We start from the raw sequence: 22437 nt of genomic DNA on the forward strand, positions 1-22437 counted from the left end.
GTATCAACACCCTCTGCCCGTACAGTTGTTTCTAGAAGGCCTTTAGTTCCAGGTAGTTGATGTGTCTGATCACATCTGTTTGTGTCCACAAACCCCTCACTTTGAGCCGGTTCATGTGCGCTCCCCACCTCATTTGTGATGGTCACTGTTGGAGTTGATGGTGTAAATGGTTTCCCCTTTGTTATGTTCCCTTTATTCCACCATGTGATCTCTTGCACTGCGTGCGTTACAACAACTAGATCTTTCCAACTCCCTCTTGCCTGTGACCCTTGCTGTTGGAGCCATTCCTGGAATGGTCTCATGTGGAGTCGGATTTTAGGGACTAGGTGTATGCAGGACCCCATCATCCCCATGAGTTTGCTCACTGTCAGAGGTTGCCCCTTCCGGTGTTGACGTGTCTCCTTCAGCAGTGCAAAGGTTCTCTTCTCGCTGGGGAACACCCTGCCCTGAATGGTGTTGATCTGTGCACCCCGGAAGATCTTCATCTGCTCTGGTTCTATCGAGGACTTCCCCCAGTGTATCGAAAACCCTAGTTCTGACAGCGTGTGCGTGACCTGCTGAGCATGTAGTTTGCATTGGTTGTAGGAATTCGCCTTTACCAACCAGTCGTCGAGGTAGGGATATACATGTATCCCCTGCCTCTGTAAGTGAGCCGCTACCGCAGATAGGCATTTTGTGAAGACCCTTGGTGCGTATTTTAGTCCAAAGGGCATGGCCGCGAACTAGTAGTGCGCTTTGTTGATGGCAAATCTCAGTAGAGGTTTCTGCTTTCGGTTCATGGGAATGTGTAGTTAGGCATCCTTGAGGTCTATAGTGGACATAAAATCCCCGTCCATTTTTTGTGGTAGAACCTCCTGTAGGGACGTCATTTTGAATTTGAGTTTCTATGTATTTGTTTAGGAACCGTAGATCCAGGATGGGTCTTAACGTTTCGTCCACTTTTGGTACGAGGAAGTAGTTTGAGTACACTCCCTTGTTTCTTTCCTTGTACAGTACTGTTTCTATTGCCTCCTTGTGGAGGAGTTCTTGTGCCTCCTGCAAGAGGAGTGTGAGCTCTTTTGTTGAGCGACTTTTGTTGGTTGGCCTCCTGTTTGGTGGCTTGTTTTCCAGTTCTATGCAGAAGCCGAACTGTATGATGTGGAGTATCCATTTGTCTGTTATTTTCTTCTACTCCTGGAAGAAGTGTTTCAGTCTGCCTCCTACTGGAGTAACATATTCGCTGATCTCTCCTTTGTGTGTTTCTAATTGTCTTTTTAGTCTTTTGTTGTGCCGCCCCTCTAGAGATGTTGTGGTGGGCACGTTACAGTGGAGTCACTTGGAGGTGGGTTGCTGTCTACCTCTTCTAGTTTGTCCCTGTCCGTTCGCCCGCCCCCAAAAGGACTGGCCTCTGGATTGGTACTGCCAGCTTTGCTGTTGCTGACCCTGCTGTGCCTGGTTGTTTCACTGATAAGTTTGCTGGAAAGCCTGGTGCGATGTTTCCGGCTGGCTCCCTCCTCTACGGTCTCCTTGAGGGGGTGCCCCTTCTCATCCCTCTGAACTGGGGAGCTCCCATGGACCTTGCAGTTTCATTATCCTTTTTTAGTTGTGTCAGCTTCTTGTCCACTGGTGTGCCAAACAGTTGTTCCCCGTTGTAGAGTATGTTCAGAATATTGTTCTGGACTTCTGTCTTGAAACCAAGATCCTCAGCCAGGCATGCCTTCTCTCCGTCACTCCAATCATATCATCAGCCTTCCGGATGTGTCTGCAGCATCCAGGGCAGACTTTAGGCAGGTGTTGGCCATGTTTTTGCCTTCTTCCACCAGGTGTGTTGCCCTCTGCTGGTATTCTGCTGAGAGATGTTTGAGCAGCTGGCCGACCTCATCCCAATGTTGGTACGCATGTCTGTTTATTAGGGCATTGGAGATCGCAATGAGCCAGTGAATTGCCGCATTCCTCTCTATTTTCCTCCCCGTGAGGTCTATTCTGTTATTTTCTTTGTCTGGAGGTGGCCCAGAGTCCGTGGGAATGTTGGCCCTCTTTCTGGCAGTTGATGCTATAATGGAGTCAGCTGGTACTGATCCCTGGATATAGGCTGGATCCTTTGAGGAATGTTTATACTTGCTCTGTTTTGGGGGTGACAGATCTGCAAGCTGCTGGCTCCGTGAAAGCTTCCCTGCCCTGGTCCAGTACACTTGGAAGCATGGGTAGGAACTGGCTCCTAGTTTGAGTGGGGAGCAGGGTCTCCAAGAGGAAACAAGCCTTGGGTTTCTCTTCCTCTAATTTGACCCCATATATTGCCGCAGCATTCTTGATGACCACGTTGTAGATGCCAATGTAGTCTGGCGGCGAAGGCCTTGACAGTTAGGACTATGCCGTCCTCCGGGTTTTTGGCGTCTGGGTCCTGCCATTCCAGGTCCTGCGCCTCCGAGGATGTCGAGCCCAAGTTAGCTTGTTGATCATCCTCGCCTTCTCCTTCGTATTAGTACAGGCCCTCCTCGTCCTGTTGCTCTGCCGGTTCTGGAGTTTCCGGCGAGTCGGTGAACTCTCTTCAACTTCTGTTTCGACTACCGTAGAAGGCTTCGAAGGTAGGGTGTATCTGCTCATCCGTTCGTTTAAATCCTTTTTCCTCTGGAGGATACTGTCCATTTCGGCCTCAAGCCTGCTTTTCTTTCTCTCCATTTCGGCCGATTGTTCGGCGTCAAGAGTTTCGACGCTTCTCTTAGGAGGTTGTCGAAGTCGCCTTCAGCACCGAGCACGACTTTTCGGGTCCATGCTTAGACGACCTAGGCTTGTCTAGAGCTTTCGCCGGCTGGGAGTCCTTTTCGAAGGATCCTATGGGCCGTTTGTCCGTGGACGCAGCTGTAGTCACCGATTGCTTCGACGCAAGTGCTCCTTTCGAGGACTTTGGCTCAGTTTTTCGAGAGTCTGTCGGGGCTTTAAGGGTCGACGTTTCTTACCTCCTTTCTCGACTTCTTATCGGTCTCTGTGACCGTGTAGTCCTATGGTCCCTTGGGGATGTTGTCCTCTTCTCCGCTGGAGAGGTCCAAGTTCCGAAGCGACAGAGGTTCTCCTTGCCCCTGCAAGGCGAAGTTCGCTCTCCTCAGTCTCTCTTGCTCTCTGAGGGTCTTGTCGGTGAATTCCGAATAGGCGTTGCAATCCTTGCTTTAATGGTCGATTGGCAGGCAGAGGTTGCAGACCGGGTGCTGGTCCTTCTGCGCGTACTTGTGGTGGCAATTACTGTAAAATGTGAATGGTGTTTGGTCCATCTTGCGCTCAGGGGGCCCCCTGTGCACACATTCTCCGTTGGACGTCAAAGTTCTTTACCTTCCTCACCCTCTTAGTCGTCCCGGCTACCTGCTTCTGGTAGTGCAATGAAAAACTCAAACTTTTGGCGTTTTCTGCTTGATTTTCGCTTCTTCTTTCCAAAAACTCTGGAACTCTTGAGTGACGATCCAGAACAAACGGCAGAAAAAATAATCTGAAGATGGCGCCCAAAGGTGGGAGCTTCAGGAGGAAGCACGCCGACGTCACGGGAGGACACCAAATGGTGGATGTCAACACCCACCTGGGCCACAAAAAATAAATACTAAAGTTTCCGGACCCAACCACTATACCGCGGAACAATGCTCAGCATAGTGAATCCAGAAAGATTCACGCTGCAAAAAAAGCGCTGTCAAAACAGGCAGAGCCTTCTGGACAGATCACTCTAAGACAGGAGACGAAAAAAGTAGCGTGTATTTTTTTTTATACCGCGCAGCTGACTTGTGAGAAATGAGACTATTTTGAATATTTGCTCCCGTTAATCAGACTCACAGGCCACTCTGACTCGCCTGAATTCATTTGCGTAACTACAGAGGCCAAGGACTCTTGGCTTTACCAAGATATGTGGGTTTGAATGATTTCAACCAATGACAGAGCCACTAGACCGCACAAATGCTTGTTTTAGTTTTGTCATCTTCCAGCCTAGAGTCTGGGCAGTGAAAAAGCAACAAGGCAGGCCGTAAAAGATGCCTGAATCATCAGGGAAAGAGGAGATCTATCGTTCCTTGGTTTCAAAAGCACCATACACCACAGGCCCACAAACCTGCTATTCCTCTCACACTGGCAATTACAACCAAAAGCTTCAAAGGCCTTGCCATGATCCTATGGAAAAGGCGCCAATATATACAAGTGAACACTTCCAAATCCTTCTCGCTCTCCTGCCATCTAGCCAACATGGAAGTCTTTTCTCCAAGCAAAAATCTATCCACAAAGAGGATTTCCAGCTCTTCTTCAAAGATCACTGCTTGAGATGAGGAGCGTGTGTAGAATGTCCAAACTAAATCTACTTTAAAGCTCACCACAAGCAACATTATACTTCCAGATGTATGGCTCTCTAGCTTTAACAGAGAAGATTCTCCCCCCCACCACACTTTGATGCTGCACAGGCTAGGGTCAATCATTGGAGGACAATTTCAACCTCCCCACTAAAAACTCAGCTCTGATGCTCATGCCTCATCCTCTCCCACAGCAACTAAATTAACAAGCTCCAAACTCACCTTTTCACTTCAAATCTGCTGCAAATAGATTTCACAGATACCAACAGCTACTTATTCGCTCACGCCTCTTCTACTCTTACCTGATCTATTACACATGCTAACCCCCCTCCCCCTCCTTCCCCCCCCCCCACCTCACCCGATCCATACAAGGCTCTTTTCTTTCCCCTGTAACACTGCCCTCACTCCGCACCTCCTGTTTTACGGAACATGTGACACTATCTCCTGCGACAAAGTCTGCATTACAGGAATACCCCATATATATAGAAAAGCAAGTTATAAGTTACTAGAGGGACACTAGTTTCAGTTCCGAATTTAATTAAGTAATACAAGGCAGCAATATGGACCTGGTGTAAAGAAAACAAACTTACAGACTCGACCAGTGAAGGTTCAACAAAATGTGCTCAACAAAAGTGAGCACAGGTTAAATGAGTGGCGACCAGTGTCGGGCCAGTCGGACTAGATCCATACTTTCATTTCCTGATATTTAGATACAGTATATCGGAGTGACAACCACTGAAATAGTCAAATTTATTCCTGAAAATCTGGCACTCATATACCTACATAGAACCTCCTTTGATAACACCATTAATGACAAAGCTAATAGAGCTTGAAATGTACATAAGCGAAGTGGCTGCTGCGGGATAACTTGGTGCCTCATCATTCTACACTCCATAGCACATAGGATTAAACTTACAAGTATAGAAAGCATCCCAAGAGCACCTTAAACTTAGAATTATATAGGGGATCCAGTATGACATTACTTTGGCTGCGGATTGGCTCAGACCCTAACCCATGGTGGGGCAACACATCTTCCTAAATGAGGCTGAATACAATTTAGAGTGCTGCGGTGCCCCAGTATTCTCCAGTATCGCACTTCTATTTCAACAACGAAGCATAAGCGAGAAGCTATAATGACAGTACAAAATCAGGTGCCCACTGGAGGTGGACTACTGCGGATTCCCAAATCCCAGCTTTTGATTCTCTGTACCCATCCTAGCACCTACAAATAAAATATTTTCAGCCCCAGGTCTTCTAGTTTGAGAGGGGCATTAAACTAAGCCTGACAGGATATGCCAGAAGCCTCTGAGTGGGAACGCCTCTGGATGGCAGCTATTGTGGCGCATCCGGCTACATCATAGAGTCAAAGGACATATCCATGGAGGAGAAGATGGAAAGATGCAGTGAGGCTGGTGAGTGAAGCAAGACTGGAAAGATGCAGCCTAGCTGTGGAGGGTGAAGCGAGACTGGAAAGATGCAGCCTAGCTGTGGAGGGTGAAGCAAGACTGGAAAGATGCAGCCTAGCTGTGGAGGGTGAAGCAAGACTGGAAAGATGCAGTGAGGCTGATGAGGGTGCAGTGAAGTTATAAAGATGCAGTGAGGCTGATGAGGGTGCAGTGAAGTTATAAAGATGCAGTGAGGCTGATGAGGGTGCAGTGAAGTTATAAAGATGCAGTGAGGCTGATGAGGGTGCAGTGAAGTTATAAAGATGCAGTGAGGCTGATGAGGGTGCAGCGAAGCTATAAAGATGTAGTGAGGCTGGTGAGGGTGAAGCAAGGCCTGAGTGATGCTAACAGAACAGGATAGGAACTAAAATAGGGGGTAACTGGGCTTAGCAAGAAACACTAGGTGATGACAGTCAGAAATGTGCAGTGCATTCCCTTTTGTAGGCTATGTGGAGGATTTTTGTAAACAATATGCACCCAACGTATTTCTACTTCTTGGTATTCGCCGTCCCCAGGAGGTTAAAAGGCTATCGAAAGTGATCCCATTCTTACTGCAGAAAGATTTTCTAGTTAAGAACTGGGTATCGCAACCGTTTGTAGGGTGTTTAGCTGTCCTCCAAGCAACCTAGACGGTGTGATTATGAAGACTGTTCTTGTGGAGACCAATTTTTTTGAAGATAAGATATATGGTCATCCGAGTTGCAGTTGCAAGACAGAACCTTTGATCCAGAAGGAACAAGATGCACAGGTCTAAGCAGAGACACAAGTCAAGAGCATAACTCTGCAGAAGAACTCACACAGTGGGAGACCGCATAGCCCTCATTTATCGTCATTCCTAGGAGTGTTTAAAAAATGTAAACACCCACCTTTGATTATCATGTTGTATTCTTACAAAAGGAAACCATACACATTCACATGAGTTATATACCACTGAAAACCCACAAGTTAAGGAAGAAATAAATAAACTCTGCAAATAACACCTTCATTGGAGACTTCAACATACACTGGGGAAATAAAAAGGACCACCAATGTTACCACTGTTTAGGTAACCATAACCGTAAGCAACTTTCGACTCCAAGTGCCAACGTTACCTGCTCTGGTCCAATCCAGGTAAACTGGAAGAACCACGCCATGATTCCATTTACAATGCACCTAGATATGACGGAACAATGAAAAAATACAGAGGAATACTGAATTCAAGAGAATGTTTAAAAGTTTCTTAGAAACCAACAGAGACAGGCCTCAGAGGTTCTCTCTTACCTATCACACAATTTCACAAAGTTAATAATATCTTAAATATTTCCAATGAAAAGACGAGTGATTGAAGATAATCTATGACCACCAAAAAAGAAAAATTCACTCAACTGCTCTAATTAATTTTCTCTGATGCCCTGGATCAACAAAGAGCAAACATTAGAAACGGGAAAAAGAATGTGGAAAAGGAGATTCCAACATATCTACAGAGGTTACAATTAGTATTGTGACAAAATCTTCATTACAACAGAAGATTCAGAATTCTCTAAGCACACCAAAATGTTTGTACAAAGAAAAGAAAAAAAAAATCCAAAACTACCAGCTTCTGTCCAATAAACAATTTCATGAAAAACTTAAAGAAAATAACTGCCATTAACTTACTCCAGAATATTACTTCACTTAGATGGCTTTAAGGCCACATTAAAGGAAGGAGTCAAATCTTTGTTTCTGAAAACACTAAAATCTGTCCACCAACCCTGAAACTGATTAACCTCTTACTCAGGCCAAGGAGCACTACAACCTTTACGGCACCTCAAACCTGCCTGTGCACATGCCCTCTTTAAAGTAGCCTCAAAGACAGCATTGCCACCCTTAAAAGAACCCTCCAGCCGATGCTCATCCAGCAACATACACCAAGAAATCCAACGCTATTTCCCCTATCTTGAGGGATCTACAAGAGGTTAAGATAAAATACTAAATAGTGCCTAACTTTCAAAGGCTTTAACTTTTTGGTAAGCATCTCGTCAACACGCCACACTAATTTCTGGAGGTAAAAAAAAAAAAAAGACGCAAATGAGCCCTCTGAACGCAAGAAAATGTAATTCAAACTAAGCCACGGAAAGCTCATTCAGGTTGCGTCTCTATCGCTCCTCTCTGGGACTCTCTACTTGAAGATATCAGAAGTGAAGAAAAGATGACCATTTTCAGGTTAAAAAAAATATATACAACAATAAAAAGACACTGCTTTTAAAAACAGCCCTTCAATGCATAAAGGCTTCAACCTGACCCCTTTACTGACAAATAAGTTCTCCATCTCCCTCCAGGCCAGACATGCCTGGACATATTCTGCCTTAGGATATGGGGGCTTGAGATACAGGGCTGGATAATTGTGGGGTGTTGCTTACATGAAACTTAAACTAGAAGGAACCAGTAGTGTTAGACGGGGATCTGGAGGGTCGGCCGAGCACAGTGATCGCACAGACAGGTAACTTCCCCCCCACAAATGGACACCACACAAAGCTTATGGTAACACCTTTTATAGGCACTTCGGGTAGTAGAGTGGTACGATACAGGGCGATCAGGACACGATGATCCTCTCAATTCTAGTCTCTAGTAAGGGAAGGGGGTAGCGGGACAGTCTTGGTACCCACGGGTACGGGTGTGTAACGGTGATAGCTCACAATCCTCGAGCTCGGTGTTCGGAGGGGTCAGACCGCGGCAGCGCCGGCAGGTCCCGAAGAGGTCGTAGGTGGCACGGGCCGCGGCAGCGCCAGCAGGTCCCAACGAGGATGAAGGTTACAACGGGCCGCGGCAGCGCCAGCAGGTCCCACGAGAATGCAGGTTGCAACGGGCCGCGGCAGCGCCAGCAGGTCCCACGAGGATGAAGGTTACAACGGGCCGCGGCAGCGCCAGCAGGTCCCACGAGAATGCAGGTTGCAACGGGCCGCGGCAGCGCCAGCAGGTCCCACGAGGATGAAGGTTACAACGGGCCGCGGCAGCGCCAGCAGGTCCCACGAGAATGCAGGTTGCAGAGGGCCGCGGCAGCGCCAGCAGGCAGGACAATAGTTCACAAGGCAGGGCTGTGGCAGCGCCAACAGTCCGTCAAGGATGAGTTCGTCGCGGTGTCTCTCGACTCCAGGATACAACTGCCTTCCTGTCCTGGGGCTGCCTCAGTTATAGGTCTGGCGCCCTTTGATGTCCGGACCCTCGCTCTTGGAGGTCGGGAGGTCTGGGATGAGGGAGTCCAGACACCCAGCAGGGGGGTGGAGCCAGCGCCCGAGGAGGCTGGGGGTGCTCGGCACCTGGCGGGGGAGAGCCATCGACACTTCGTACTCCCATTGACCTGCCAAGTGGGCCGTTCACCTCCTGGGTGGAGGGTGGTGCCGGGATGTCGGGGCCTGGCCAGGCCCAGGGTTGGGGTCGGGCTGAGGCCGCGCGGTGCCGTGTCCAAGATGGCGGCTGGGCCGGGCAATGGTGCTGACGGTGGCCCGGGCCCTGTCCTGCGGGGAGGGAGCGAGCCCTTCATGTGGCCTGTCCAACATGCGTCCCCCCCAGCTGAAGGCGGGGAGAGTCACCCATCTTCTTGGGGACTTTCCTCGTCGAGGCGGAAAAAGCGGGACAGGCCATCCGCGTTGGCGTGGTCTTGGCCGGGTCGATGTTCCACAGTGAAGTCCATCCCCTGCAGGGAGATGGACCAACGTAGTAGTTTCGGGTTTTCCCCCCGCATCTGCATGAGCCATTGCAGGGGTCGATGATCGGTCTGGACCCGGAAGTGGGCGCCGAAGAGATAAGGCCGGAGCTTTTTGAGGGCCCACACCACGGCGAAGGCCTCCCTCTCGATGGTGCTCCAGCGTCGTTCTCGGGCCAGGAGCCGTCTGCTGATGAAAGCCACTGGCTGGTCAAGTCCTTCGGGGTTCAGCTGGGAAAGGACTGCCCCAACGCCATGGTTGGAGGCATCTGTTTGGACGATAAATTCCCGACTGTAGACGGGGGCCTGGAGCACCGGGGCGGAGCACATGGCGGCCTTCAGCTTCTCGAAGGCCGCTTGACAGTCTGGGGTCCAGTTGACCGTCTTTGGTTGGTTTTTGGAGGTGAGTTCCGTGAGGGGCCCTACGATGCTGCCATAGTCCCTCACGAACCGTCGGTAGTAGCCCGTGAGTCCCAAGAAGGCGCGGACCTCGGTCTGGGTGATGGGGGACTGCCACGACTGGATGGCCGCGATCTTGAGTTGCAGAGGGGCCACCAGACCGCTTCCCACCTGGTGCCCGAGATAGGTCACGGACCCCTGGCCAATTTGGCATTTGCTGGCCTTGATCGTGAGGCCAGCTCGTTGGAGGGCCTGTAGCACCTCTCGGAGGTGGTGGAGGTGGTCGGACCAGTGGTGGCTGTACACAGCGATATCGTCCAGGTAGGCGGCGCTGAATCCTTCGAGTCCTGCCAGGACCTGGTTTACTAGCCGCTGAAAGGTTGCTGGGGCATTCTTCATGCCGAATGGCATGACCTTGAAGTGATAGTGGCCATCCGGGATAGAGAATGCAGATCGTTCTTGGGCCCGGGGTGTGAGACCGATCTGCCAGTAGCCCGCTGTCAGGTCGAAGATGCTGAGGTAGCGGGCAGCTCCCATGCGGTCGATTAGTTCATCGGCTCGGGGGATGGGGTGTGCGTCTGTTCTGGTGACCGCATTCAAGCCCCGGTAGTCGACGCAGAACCGGAGCTCCGGCGTGGCGCCGGGGGCGGCCGCTTTGGGGACCAGTACCACTGGGCTGGCCCAGGGGCTGTCTGAGGGCTCGATGATCCCGAGTGTGAGCATCTTGGCCACCTCCTCTTGGATGCAGGCCCGTACCCGATCTGGTACGCGGTAGGCCCGATGGCGGATAGGGGGACTGTCTCCCGTGTCCACGTCGTGTAAGCACCAGGGGGTGACCCCTGGGGTGAGGGAGAACAGGGTGGAGAACTGTAGCAGGAGGACTCGGCAGCCTTGGCGCTGTTCCAGGGTGAGGGCCTCCGAGAGTCGGACCCCGTCCACGGAGCCGTCCTTCTCCCGTGACCGTAGGAGGTCAGGGAGGGGTTCGGAGTCCTCCTCGGTTCCATTGTCGGTCGCCATCAGGAGGCTGAGTTCGGAGCGTACAAAGTGGGGTTTCAGTCTATTAGCGTGGAGGACCCGGAGAGGGTTTCGGAAAGATTCCATATCGATGAGATAGGTGACAGGGCTCTTGTGCTCGATTACTTTGAAGGGCCCCGTCCATTTGTCTTGCAGGGCGCATGGTTCGGTGGGAGACATTACCCACACTTGTTGACCGGGTTCAAATTCGATGGAGGATGCATTTCTATCGTACCACCTTTTCATGTCCTCCTGACTGGCCTCCATGTTTGCTTTTGCCATCTCTCTGAACCTTCTGGTCTGGTTGCGGAGGGTTAGGAGGTACTTGAAAACATCTGGAGGGTTCTTTAGAGGGGGCATTTCCCAGCCTTCTTTGACTAGGCTGAGCGGGCCTCGCACCGGGTGTCCATACAAGAGTTCGAAAGGGCTGAAGCCGAGGGACTTCTGGGGGACTTCTCGGTAGGCAAAGAGAAGGCACGGTAGTAGCACATCCCACTGGCGACGGAGGGGCTCTTCCAACCCCCCAATCATCCCTTTGAGCGTGCGGTTGAACCGCTCAACCAGTCCGTTCCCTTGAGGGTGATAGGGGGTCGTGAATCGGTAGGTGACCCCACACTGTTGCCAGAGGGACTTCATGTATTTTGAGATAAAGTTCGTACCCCTGTCGCTGACGACTTCTCGGGGGAAGCCCACTCGAGAGAAGATCCCCATCAAGGCTCGACCCACTACTGGGGCTGTTATCGTACGAAGGGGGACCGCCTCAGGATAGCGGGTAGCGTGATCCACCAGGACCAGGATGAAGCGATGTCCCTGTGCTGTTCGGGGGTCCAGGGGCCCCACAATGTCTATTCCCACCCTTTCGAACGGGGTGGTCACCACGGGGAATGGTTGTAGGGGTGCCTTGAGTTTGCGGCCGCTCTTCCCACTGGCCTGGCAGGTCGGGCAGGACCGGCAATGGTTGGATACGTCGTTCCTCATTTTGGGCCAAAAAAAGTGAGTCACCAGGCGGTGGTAGGTCTTGTCTTGGCCCAGGTGCCCGGCCAGGGGGACATCGTGGGCTAGGTTCAACAGGAAGTCTCTGAAGTGGAGGGGCACCACCAGCACTCGCCCGGCCCCCAGTTCTGCGATTTTCTGTTCGCTGTACAAGAGATCATTGTCCCAATAAACCCAGTGGGCCCCGGTGGTGTCTCCTTGGCTCTGGGCGAGCGCTTGCTGTCGCAATCCCTCGAGGGAGGGGCAGGTCTTTTGCTCCTGCCGGAATTGTTCCTGGGTGGGCCCCCCTTCTTGACGCCACTGAGCCAGGTCGGGAAGCTCGGGGGGCTGTGTGGACCCCTCTGGGGTGGGGTCCGGGTGGTCGGTCTGGAGGAAGTCTTCTTCTGGAGTGATCGAGGGCGGAGGTGCTGCCCATTCTGGTTCTTCTGGTCTAGGGATGGTGCGGGTGGCCATGGACCGGGTGGTTACGCATGCCCAGTCCGGGAGACCCAACATCCCCAGATGCTCTCTTCTTTCCACAGCGGCCCACGGGGAGCTCTCGAGATCGTTCCCCGGGAGGCAGTCTACGGGGGCATCGTCACGGACAGTTACTTTCAGCATGCCGGACACTCCTCCCCATTCGAAGGGGACGCAGGCCATCAGACACAGGCTCTCCGAGTTGTCTGCCGATCGGACGGGGCAAAGTACGTTTGGTAGGATTTGTTCTGGGGTCACCAGGTGACAGCGGACGGCCGTCACACTGGCCCCGGTGTCACGCAGGGCCTCGGCCTTGCGCCCATTGATGCTCACCCATTGGCTGTACTTCCGAGTGTTGGCGGGCAGGGGAGTCCGCGGGACCATGTCTCTTCCTCCCAGGCATGCCAGGGTCATGGCGGCGGGTTCCCACTCGAACTGCTCCGACTCATAGGTCTCCGTGTCTTCGGAGATTTGTTCTTCTCCCAGGGCGGCGGCCGCCATCTGGCAGGGCCCGGGGACCTGGTTCTTCGGGCAGGTCGGGTCACTGGCATAGTGGCCGACTCGCTGGCATCGATGACACGTCACGTTAGCTCGGAACCCCGGGCGCATCGGGGGGTTTCCCCGGCCTGATGGGGCCGGGGTGGCGTTAGTGGGTGCGGCCGGGGCGGCGTCTCTGCCCCGGCCCGGGCCTCCTCCTCCTCCTCGGGGACGATGGTGACCTTGGTTGGTTCTGTTCTGCTCATTCGGCCCACTCCGGGCCACTCGGGTGCTCTCCCACCGGTCAGCCTCGGTGGCGAGCTGCCGGGGTTCAGTCAATTTACTGTCGAGGAGGTGCTGCCTGAGCTTGACAAAGCAGTTGTTGGAGAGGTGCTCCCATACAATGAGATTGAAGAGTTGTTCGTAAGTGGTTACGTTGTTACCCTTGATCCACCCCTCGAAGGCTCGGCTGAAATAGTTCACGTATTCCAACCATGTCGTACCTGGGATCCGGGTGCAGTTGCGGAACCTCTGGCGGTACATTTCGGGTGTAAGTCCATATCGACTGAGGAGGGCGGCCTTCATATGGTCGTAGGACGTCATTTGATGGTCCGGAAGCTGCAGCAGGGCATCACGACCCTCGTTGACGAATCTCCCCCATAGACCGGCTCCCCAGTCACTTCGAGCGACCCGGTGGGCGGTCATGGCAATCTCATAGGCTTTGAACCACTGCTGTATGTCGTCGTCCCGGTGATATTCCCGGACCACATCCTTGGGGATGTGGACCTTCTGCTCGGTAGGACCCGGGGAGTGCGGTTGCTCGGGCACCCCTAGGTTTTTGTTCAGTTTGCGTATTTCTATCTCCGCTAGTTTGCACTCGTGCTCGTATGCCAGTCTTTTTTCTTCGAGGTCTCTCTGTCTCTGTTTTTCCTCTCGCTCTTCTCTGAGCCGTAAGTGTTCTAAGTTTATTTTTTGTTCCGCCAGTTTCAATTCTCCGTCTAATCTGAGTCGTGCCAAGTCTAACTCGTGTAATCTATTTTTTTCCCGCTCCTGGATCTCTTCATGGGAGGGGCCTGGTCTCCGTTCCTCCGTCCGGGTGGTGTTGACTTCCGGGGCTGCGGGGTCCCGGGGGGTTGCGGTATTTGTCTCTGTCCAGGCCTCTAGGGCGTTCTTGAAGTCTTCTTTTGTGCTTAGCCCGGTGGTAGCAATGCCTAAGTCCATGCAAAATTGTTTGAGCTCTCGGTGGTTGTATTCTTCCAGCTTTTCCATCTGGAACTTCTCCGCCGATCCGCTCTCTTTGGTCGTCATTGTGGTTTTAGTCGTAGGGTGAGTTACTGTCTGTACGGTACGCGTTGGTTCGGATCGCGCCGCTAGCCACCAATGTTAGACGGGGACCTGGAGGGTCGGCCGAGCACAGTGATCGCACAGACAGGTAACTTCCCCCCCACAAATGGACACCACACAAAGCTTATGGTAACACCTTTTATAGGCACTTCGGGTAGTAGAGTGGTACGATACAGGGCGATCAGGACACGATGATCCTCTCAATTCTAGTCTCTAGTAAGGGAAGGGGGTAGCGGGACAGTCTTGGTACCCACGGGTACGGGTGTGTAACGGTGATAGCTCACAATCCTCGAGCTCGGTGTTCGGAGGGGTCAGACCGCGGCAGCGCCGGCAGGTCCCGAAGAGGTCGTAGGTGGCACGGGCCGCGGCAGCGCCAGCAGGTCCCAACGAGGATGAAGGTTACAATGGGCCGCGGCAGCGCCAGCAGGTCCCACGAGAATGCAGGTTGCAACGGGCCGCGGCAGCGGCAGCAGGTCCCACGAGGATGAAGGTTACAACGGGCCGCGGCAGCGCCAGCAGGTCCCACGAGAATGCAGGTTGCAACGGGCCGCGGCAGCGCCAGCAGGTCCCACGAGGATGAAGGTTACAACGGGCCGCGGCAGCGCCAGCAGGTCCCACGAGAATGCAGGTTGCAGAGGGCCGCGGCAGCGCCAGCAGGCAGGACAATAGTTCACAAGGCAGGGCTGTGGCAGCGCCAACAGTCCGTCAAGGATGAGTTCGTCGCGGTGTCTCTCGACTCCAGGATACAACTGCCTTCCTGTCCTGGGGCTGCCTCAGTTATAGGTCTGGCGCCCTTTGATGTCCGGACCCTCGCTTTTGGAGGTCGGGAGGTCTGGGATGAGGGAGTCCAGACACCCAGCAGGGGGGTGGAGCCAGCGCCCGAGGAGGCTGGGGGTGCTCGGCACCTGGCGGGGGAGAGCCATCGACACTTCGTACTCCCATTGACCTGCCAAGTGGGCCGTTCACCTCCTGGGTGGAGGGTGGTGCCGGGATGTCGGGGCCTGGCCAGGCCCAGGGTTGGGGTCGGGCTGAGGCCGCGCGGCCGCGTGGTGCCTTGTCCAAGATGGCGGCTGGGCCGGGCAATGGTGCTGACGGTGGCCCGGGCCCTGTCCTGCGGGGAGGGAGCGAGCCCTTCATGTGGCCTGTCCAACAAGTAGGTAGTCGGATTCATGTGCTTTTCTAACGTTTGTGGGACATGCTGGGACTTTTTCAAATTAATGTGCGGTTTTGAGATATCAGTTCTCCTTTTCTGAAATTTGTTTTGGTGATATTAGTGTTTTCCTTGATGTTGGGCTGTGTATCTAGGAGCTGTAAGTTTAATAAAAATGTATTAAAAATATATACAAGTCATATGAGAAGTCCAGCTGCCATACTTACACCATAGTTCATAGTAGTAGGTGCAGCACCCCGTCTCACCACAACAGTGGCCCGTCTCACACACATACGGCTGGTTGTTCACCCCGGGACAGTACTCACGAGCCTGAGGAGTGAAAAGTGGCAGCATGAGCATGGGAAGTAAACATATGTGCACAGTCATCCACTTTTAAGCCACAACAATCCATAGGACACTCAAGATTTATCATGTGACCGAGTTTAACCAGAATGGCCCACTCGAAGCACATTGCAGTCTGATCAAAGCACAAACCAGGCATGACCAGAATCACAGATTAAGAAACAGAACGTAAACACCATACACTAATTCACAGTACAGCAAGCGGCAAGTGCAACCTCAACCTCAGTCAATCAGCCCTGGACTGCTTAACTTTCACGCCCATGATTTGCAACGTTTAAATAAAGGTCATTTTGATACGGTTTTGATTGACAAATGATTAGACCGTAAGTGCAGCCGCGCAATATGGCACGCCCAAAGGGAGCACCCCACTGCCTGATAGGTTTTGCGGCTGAAAGAGGCTATGCATTTTGGATCTTCAGTCACTGAAGTACAGGGCAGCCAACACCAGTGATGCATATTCACTGGTTATTAATGGACTAGACTGACTGGTTAGAATATATGGTTTTCGTAAACAAACAGGAAGGATTGCTACCACGCATGCCAAAACGGCACGTGACTTATGAACAGTCAATACCACGACTTTCGTTACCACGAGTTCCTTTACAAAGCAAGTCTTACAACGACTTGCTTTAGGGAAGCGCTGGACTTTGGGATAGTTTAAATCACTATTCCAGCTCCAGTCGGAGTATCGGTGGGGAAGGTGTTGCACTTAAAATTCAACACTAAATTCCCTAAAGCAAGTTGTTGTAATGACTTGCTTTGTAATGGAACTTGCGGTAACGTCGTGGTACTGACTGCGTTGTAAAGGCACTATGATGTAATGCCTGCGTTGTAATAGAGGTTTCCCCTGCCAACCAATAAAAAGCATTTGCAATGCAATATGTCTCACTCTTACAAGAGTTTGAGGTATTGGCATTGTAAATTCCAATAGCTTAAACTCTAGCAAATATAAGACCTATTGCATTGCAAATAATAATTTTTAAAAATTGTAAAAGCGCCCCATCCGCTCTTTCGTTAATGGAGGCTGCACCCCTTTCAGTAGACGTGCTGCTACTAAAGAAAGGTGCGCGACAACCATTAAAGTGAAAGTGCAGTACGAAGCACTTTTACAAAAAAATAAAGCATTTGTGTGTCAATTTGTCAAACAAATTCTTTTTTGTAAAAGTGCCCCATGCCGCGGTTTCACTTTAATAGCGACCGCAAACCTTTCTTTAGACACGCCTCGCCTAAAGAAAGGGACGCAGCCTCCATTAACATGAAAATGCAGAATGCTGCGCCTATTAACAAAAAAAATAATAGTGAATACATAGAGAGAAAAAAAGCGCCCACGCACAGCGCCGCAAATAAACCAATAGTTCGGCCACAACTGTGGTGTGCCGTGCTATAAAAAAAAAAAATTAGGAGAGAGCGTGTTTTTCCTGCAATAGCAGGCAGGTGAAAACCATTTAAAGAAATGGTGCTCAGAGGCTGTAATTAAAGCCTACCGAGTAATAACACACGTAAGAGGGCCAGTCCTCATGAGAGGTTATAGGATGATACAAGGCGGCATTAAGTAGGGACCATTAAGCATATCTAAGAATAAAAAGCCACAGTTTACAAAGGACAATGACAAGCTAACGAAAAATATGGGCAGAGTGGGCGGAGCTTCAAGTCCATACCTGAATACAGCATGCATAGACGAGCAGCGCATGCACTGCTCAGGCTCGACCTAAACAAGCATTTGCAATGCAATAGGTCTCACTTTTGGCACTTTAAGAGACAATTTTTGTGTTCTGAAAACACAGACTTCGTACTTAAAGTCGTTGCTTAGAAGAAGCAAGGCTCGCAGTAACTGCACCTCTTTTAGTGTCAGCCTTGCTTCTCGAAATTTATATTGTCTTACACCGGTAACTTGTACCAAGAAAACGAGTCGGAGTTTACTACTAGTCAACAATTCTTACTACAATTGCCGAAGGCTTCATCCTGGTCAATCTGCAGTAATATTTCAGTGTCTGTCTGAAGTCATCGGCTGCAATTAATAAAGGGCATTGCAGCCAAGGCAATGGCTCTCAAACAACTGACACCAGGATTGTATCTTGTATTTCTAAAAGAAGGTTAGAAGTGATTTATAAAAGAACAAGTAGTCACCTAGTTAATGCACTGGAAATCAGAAACTTCAGGACTGAGCATGCGGGGTAATGCAGGGCGCTAAGAAACCTGTCGAAGGAGGAGAGTACGATAAGCTGGAGAACCCATTACTGCTAGTAGGCATGGTTGACCTCAATCTTCTGCAGATGGATTCAACTAGACTTGCAGAAGGTGGCAAGAACCGAGAAAGCTGTATGATAGAAGGGCAAAGAAGGCATAACAAGCCCATGAACAAGAAAAAAAGTATTGTCAGATGAAGTGGTGGTGGGTTTGCATATGGCAGAAAATCACCCACAGCTACTGTTCCAATCACATGATTGAGAATGCGGTTTGCAGTTCCATCAATAGAAGTAGACCCCAGTTCGACCCAGGACTTCTTAAACGGGCTAATGTGAGTCTAAAAGACACGAGCTGGTGGCCACAAGCCCATTGCAGACCATAGATTTGTTAAGCGGGTTAATGTGAGTCAGTCTAATCGACAGGCACTGTTTATATATCAAGAAAAGAACTACTGGGCTGAAGCCGGTATACAAGCCCATTGTGAAGTTGCAGCCTTCAGACTACTTTCTTATCTAAAGGTTCTTATGAAAAGAAAAACAAAAAGTTGAAACACTAAATATTCGAGAAATCAAACCATGAAAATCAAATCTGTGAGCTGCTGCTGGTTGCACTTGTGCGGAAACACCGCCCTGAGAACAGGGGAGACTGATCTTGAAAACACAAAGAAACAGGATTTCCTGCAGTGCACGAAGTCCTAACAGACAACAACGTTGACAACTGGGCTAAGTTCATGTCTTGCCCACTTTCCCCAAATGTAGATTTACTTTCCAATTACGTGCATTTTTTTGCGGAATAAACAGTCATCACAAATGTTAACGAGATTTGCAGTGTAGAGAGAAGTTGCCCTTTATACAACCTGTGCTGAGGTTTCAAGTCACAACATAGTGACCGATGATCACAATTTACAACTACTGGGGTGGGGGGGGGTAGGAGGTTCATAGTGTCGCTTTAGTCATATTTCCTCCGTTCCCTTCTAAAGTGAACGTATGATGGAGCAAGGTGTCTTTAGTAAAGATTACTACTTCTGCCTGGTCTGTTAGATGGAGGCAGTTGGTTTTAATTCATCTGGCGACTTCAGTCAGACAGGAGGAGCAATGGCTCCTGGGGTATGGCGTCTTGTGGGAGAGTATGAACTGTGGGTCAGCATAGGATATGCTGTTGATTTCATGAAGGATGCTGGCAAGTGGGGTCATGTAGGCGGTGAACAGATTGTGGTTGAGTGAGGATCTTTGTATTAGCCGGACTCTCCTCACTGTTGAAGACCCCCTCAAGATCATGAAGAGCATCCACTCTGGAGCACACACTGACCACTGTCCGCACCACAGCTTCAACAAAGCTGGCACCTTCATCGCCCCGACCTCTGCTGCACCATCAACTCCGGCACCTGCCCAGAAAATTGGAAACAAAGATCAACCCCTTACTGAAGAAAGCCTCTGCCAAACCAAAGGACCTCAAGAACTTCAGACCAATCCTTCTACTCCCCTTCAAGGCCATCAGCGACCAACTTTGAGTTCATCAAAGTTGAATCACATCCTGGACCTATCCCAATTCAGCTTGTGAGGCAACCACAGCACCGAAACCGCCCTCCTTGCCACTAAACAACGTCTACACCCTCCTCAACCGAAGCAAAACTGCAGACCACCTCCTCCTCCCTAAGCCCTACTCTCTTCAACATGGACACTGCCCCACTCGCTGCCATCGTCAGGAACCACGGACTCAACAGTCTCCTATGCTGATTCTCTCACTCACCAACGAACCCAGCCACCAAACACAACTTCTAGGACGTGATGAAGGCTGTCGTCATCCGGATGAAGAACTGCTGCCTTAAACTAAACTCGGAGAAGACTGAAGTCTTCATCCTGGCCTCCACCCCCTCTGCCTGGGACGGATCCTGGTGGCCTGCAGATCTTGGAACCTCCACACCCACAGACCAGGCACAAATGTGCAGCATCATTCTTGACTTCTCGCTCACCATGAACTGGCTCACCATGAACTGCCAAATCCAGCTTCCCCACGCTACGCCTGCTCCGAAAGATCTTCAAGTGGATCCCCACCAAATCCAGAAAGACAATCACCCACTCACTCATCACCGGCAAACGACTACGGGAAATGCAGTCTATGCTGGTATCACCCAGAAACTCAAGCAACTTGCAGTACATTTAGAACGCCTCAGCCAGACTCATCCTCAATATCCCTTGCCGCAGCCACATCACCGGCCACCTAAGAGCCTTCCAGTGGCTCCCAATCAACAAAAGAATCACCTTCAAACTCCTCATACACATCTTTAAAGCCCCATACGACGTGGCACCTGCATACCTCAACCACTGCCTCGCATTCCTCGCACCCACCAGAGACCTCCACTCAGCCCAAAGGGCCCTGGCTGCCGTCCTACGTATCCACAAGACCACGGCCGGAGGCAGGTCCTTCTCCTACCTCGCACCAAAGACCTGGAACACCCTGACTCTCCACCTCAGGCAATCACTGTCACTGCCTCAATTTAGGAAGGACCTCAGGACCTGGCTCTTTGACTGACCCACAGAGGCTGAGTAGTCGTTCTTTACAAGTCACCCCAAGTATTTATAGGGGAAGAAAATATAATAGTTTGTCTTATTTACAGGTACATCATGGGCAGCGATGCAAGCTCACCAACCTGCCACCCCCCACCCCCCCCCCCCCCCAAAGGAAATCCAAGTACAGGTTTTTTCCTTTTGAAATCGCATACGGATAGTAAAGTGTATCCCTATATTAAATACAGCACTTTACATCAATCAGAAACAAGGCCAAAAATTAGACTCAATGATATACTTCCTGGAAGGATCCAGGAAAGAAATGCTTCAGCAATTGTATCGTGGATGACCGAGTATGGAGCCAAGGCCCAAGAGTTAGAGGAAGGAGGTTTAGAGAAGAGAGGTGACATGAACCAGACGCAGATACAAACTGGGTGGCTTTCAGTTGAAGTCTGGGCTACACAATCCTGTCAGATTCTGTCTGCTTTGGATAACAGCCTGCTTTACATCACCAATCCCATTCATTCAGCCACTGGGGCCCTTTCGCCTTACTCTGCTTCAAGTTTGAGATGGACATGGAAGACCATGAACCCACACACTAACAGAAGATGGGACATGGAACAGATGGCATTGTGCCCGGGCACAAGCAGCTTCCAAACAAAAATATAATGGGGGACCTGTTGACCTTACAATCACTCAGATCAAATCTTAGAAACACACGGGTCCTAATTTCATGTTGGTCGGGGAAAGAAAAGGCTGCACCAATGTAAGTAGAAATACCTCCACTGCGTGTATGTGGTTGCCTGGGTACAATATTCAAGATTGAGATGGTTCATGAAGCTCCAGATGCACCCTCAGATGTATGGACATGCTTTCAGTTGCTCAACAGCCAGACTGCGCTAACTGAAAGCATCCAATGTAACTGTATGACTGCTGCCTCAGGATAGTTTTACTCCGACTGCCAAGTATGAAGATGGTGTCAGCAAGATTGGACTACTTTCCCTTCCCCCTCGGAAGGAATTGCTGATTCAACCATAGTATGGTAGTACTTTCTATGGTCTTTAAATTATCAATTATTTGTGCATGCTGCGATCTGTCCATCCTTTCTTTGTAGTGAAAGGCTCTGGGTTGTAGCACCCCTATATGCTCAGACATCACGTCTGCAGTATTAGGTTTGCAGCATTTTGATGCGCCCGGCAAGGCCTGACCTAATGCCAAAGAAGGCAGAGCATACGTGGCGGACTGTAGGTAGGCAAAGCAAGAATGACCAGGCTGATCCAAGACGCTGTGGTTGCTCAGCCTCTTGTGCGATAGAGGCCGGTGAATGATTCTACCGATCCCATGGGGCATCATCCCATGAAGACGAACAGGTCGTCGTCAGCTCTATTTTGAACTTCAATCATCCAATTCAGAATAAAATGTTGGCAAAATGAAGTTCCAAACGGAGGAACTTTGGGAAATGTATAAAATACCCACTAATGCACCTGTCCAGTGGCAGGTGCAGCAGGCTCTGGGAAGCAGGTATTAGACATCCAGTTGGCTGGGAGGAATACAGTAGCCTGGTTTAGGGGCTGGCTGGGCCATGGCCGTAAATCATGTTGTGGGTAATCGTCTACACTTCAAAGCAATACATTTTTTTAACCCAATTGAGAGACTAAACCTAGGGAGAATAGCCATAACTTGCAAGCTAAATAGGAGTAGTGCAGAACGGTTCTTTATCTGCACCAATTTATATGATGATTGTCTGGGAGCCCAGGGAAAAGACCACTGCAGATCCTGAAACAGGACCACTGTGACCATCAATGAGATAATGTGAGAAATAGAGATCCAACTGTACCTTCACGTGGTGGAAAGCCACCTTTGTGATAAGTCTTCAAAGATGCCCATTACTGGGCGATCGTCTGCTTAAAAGATGAGGCATGCAGAACAATTAAAATGGAGTGGGGCCCAAGTCAACAAAGACCTAAATGAAGTAAAATATCTGTATCCTGGGTATTGGAGCACAGATATTCACTGTTCATCCAAATCTGCACGAAGAGGGTAACCCTTTAGTACACACGTCAAATCACTCTTATAAGTGCAGATCATGCCGATTCGTGGTGTGCTACATGTGTTTTTGAAAAGAAAGAAGGTTTTGCCACTTGCA

General features: G+C 50.5%; 1 protein-coding gene across 1 annotated transcript in view; it reads right to left on the minus strand.

Moving 5' to 3' along the window:
• WBP1 (WW domain binding protein 1) overlaps nucleotides 1-22437 on the minus strand; it is a 53451-nt gene that overhangs the window by 18639 nt on the left and 12375 nt on the right. The window contains exon 2 of the mRNA XM_078678790.1: nucleotides 15462-15564. Within this exon, the coding sequence (XP_078534916.1) occupies nucleotides 15462-15564 (103 nt within the window). The remainder of the gene's footprint in view (nucleotides 1-15461; nucleotides 15565-22437) is intronic.

Source organism: Lissotriton helveticus, chromosome 2_2 (genome assembly GCF_964261635.1).
Source record: "Lissotriton helveticus chromosome 2_2, aLisHel1.1, whole genome shotgun sequence".
NCBI classification, from domain to species: Eukaryota; Metazoa; Chordata; class Amphibia; order Caudata; family Salamandridae; genus Lissotriton; species Lissotriton helveticus.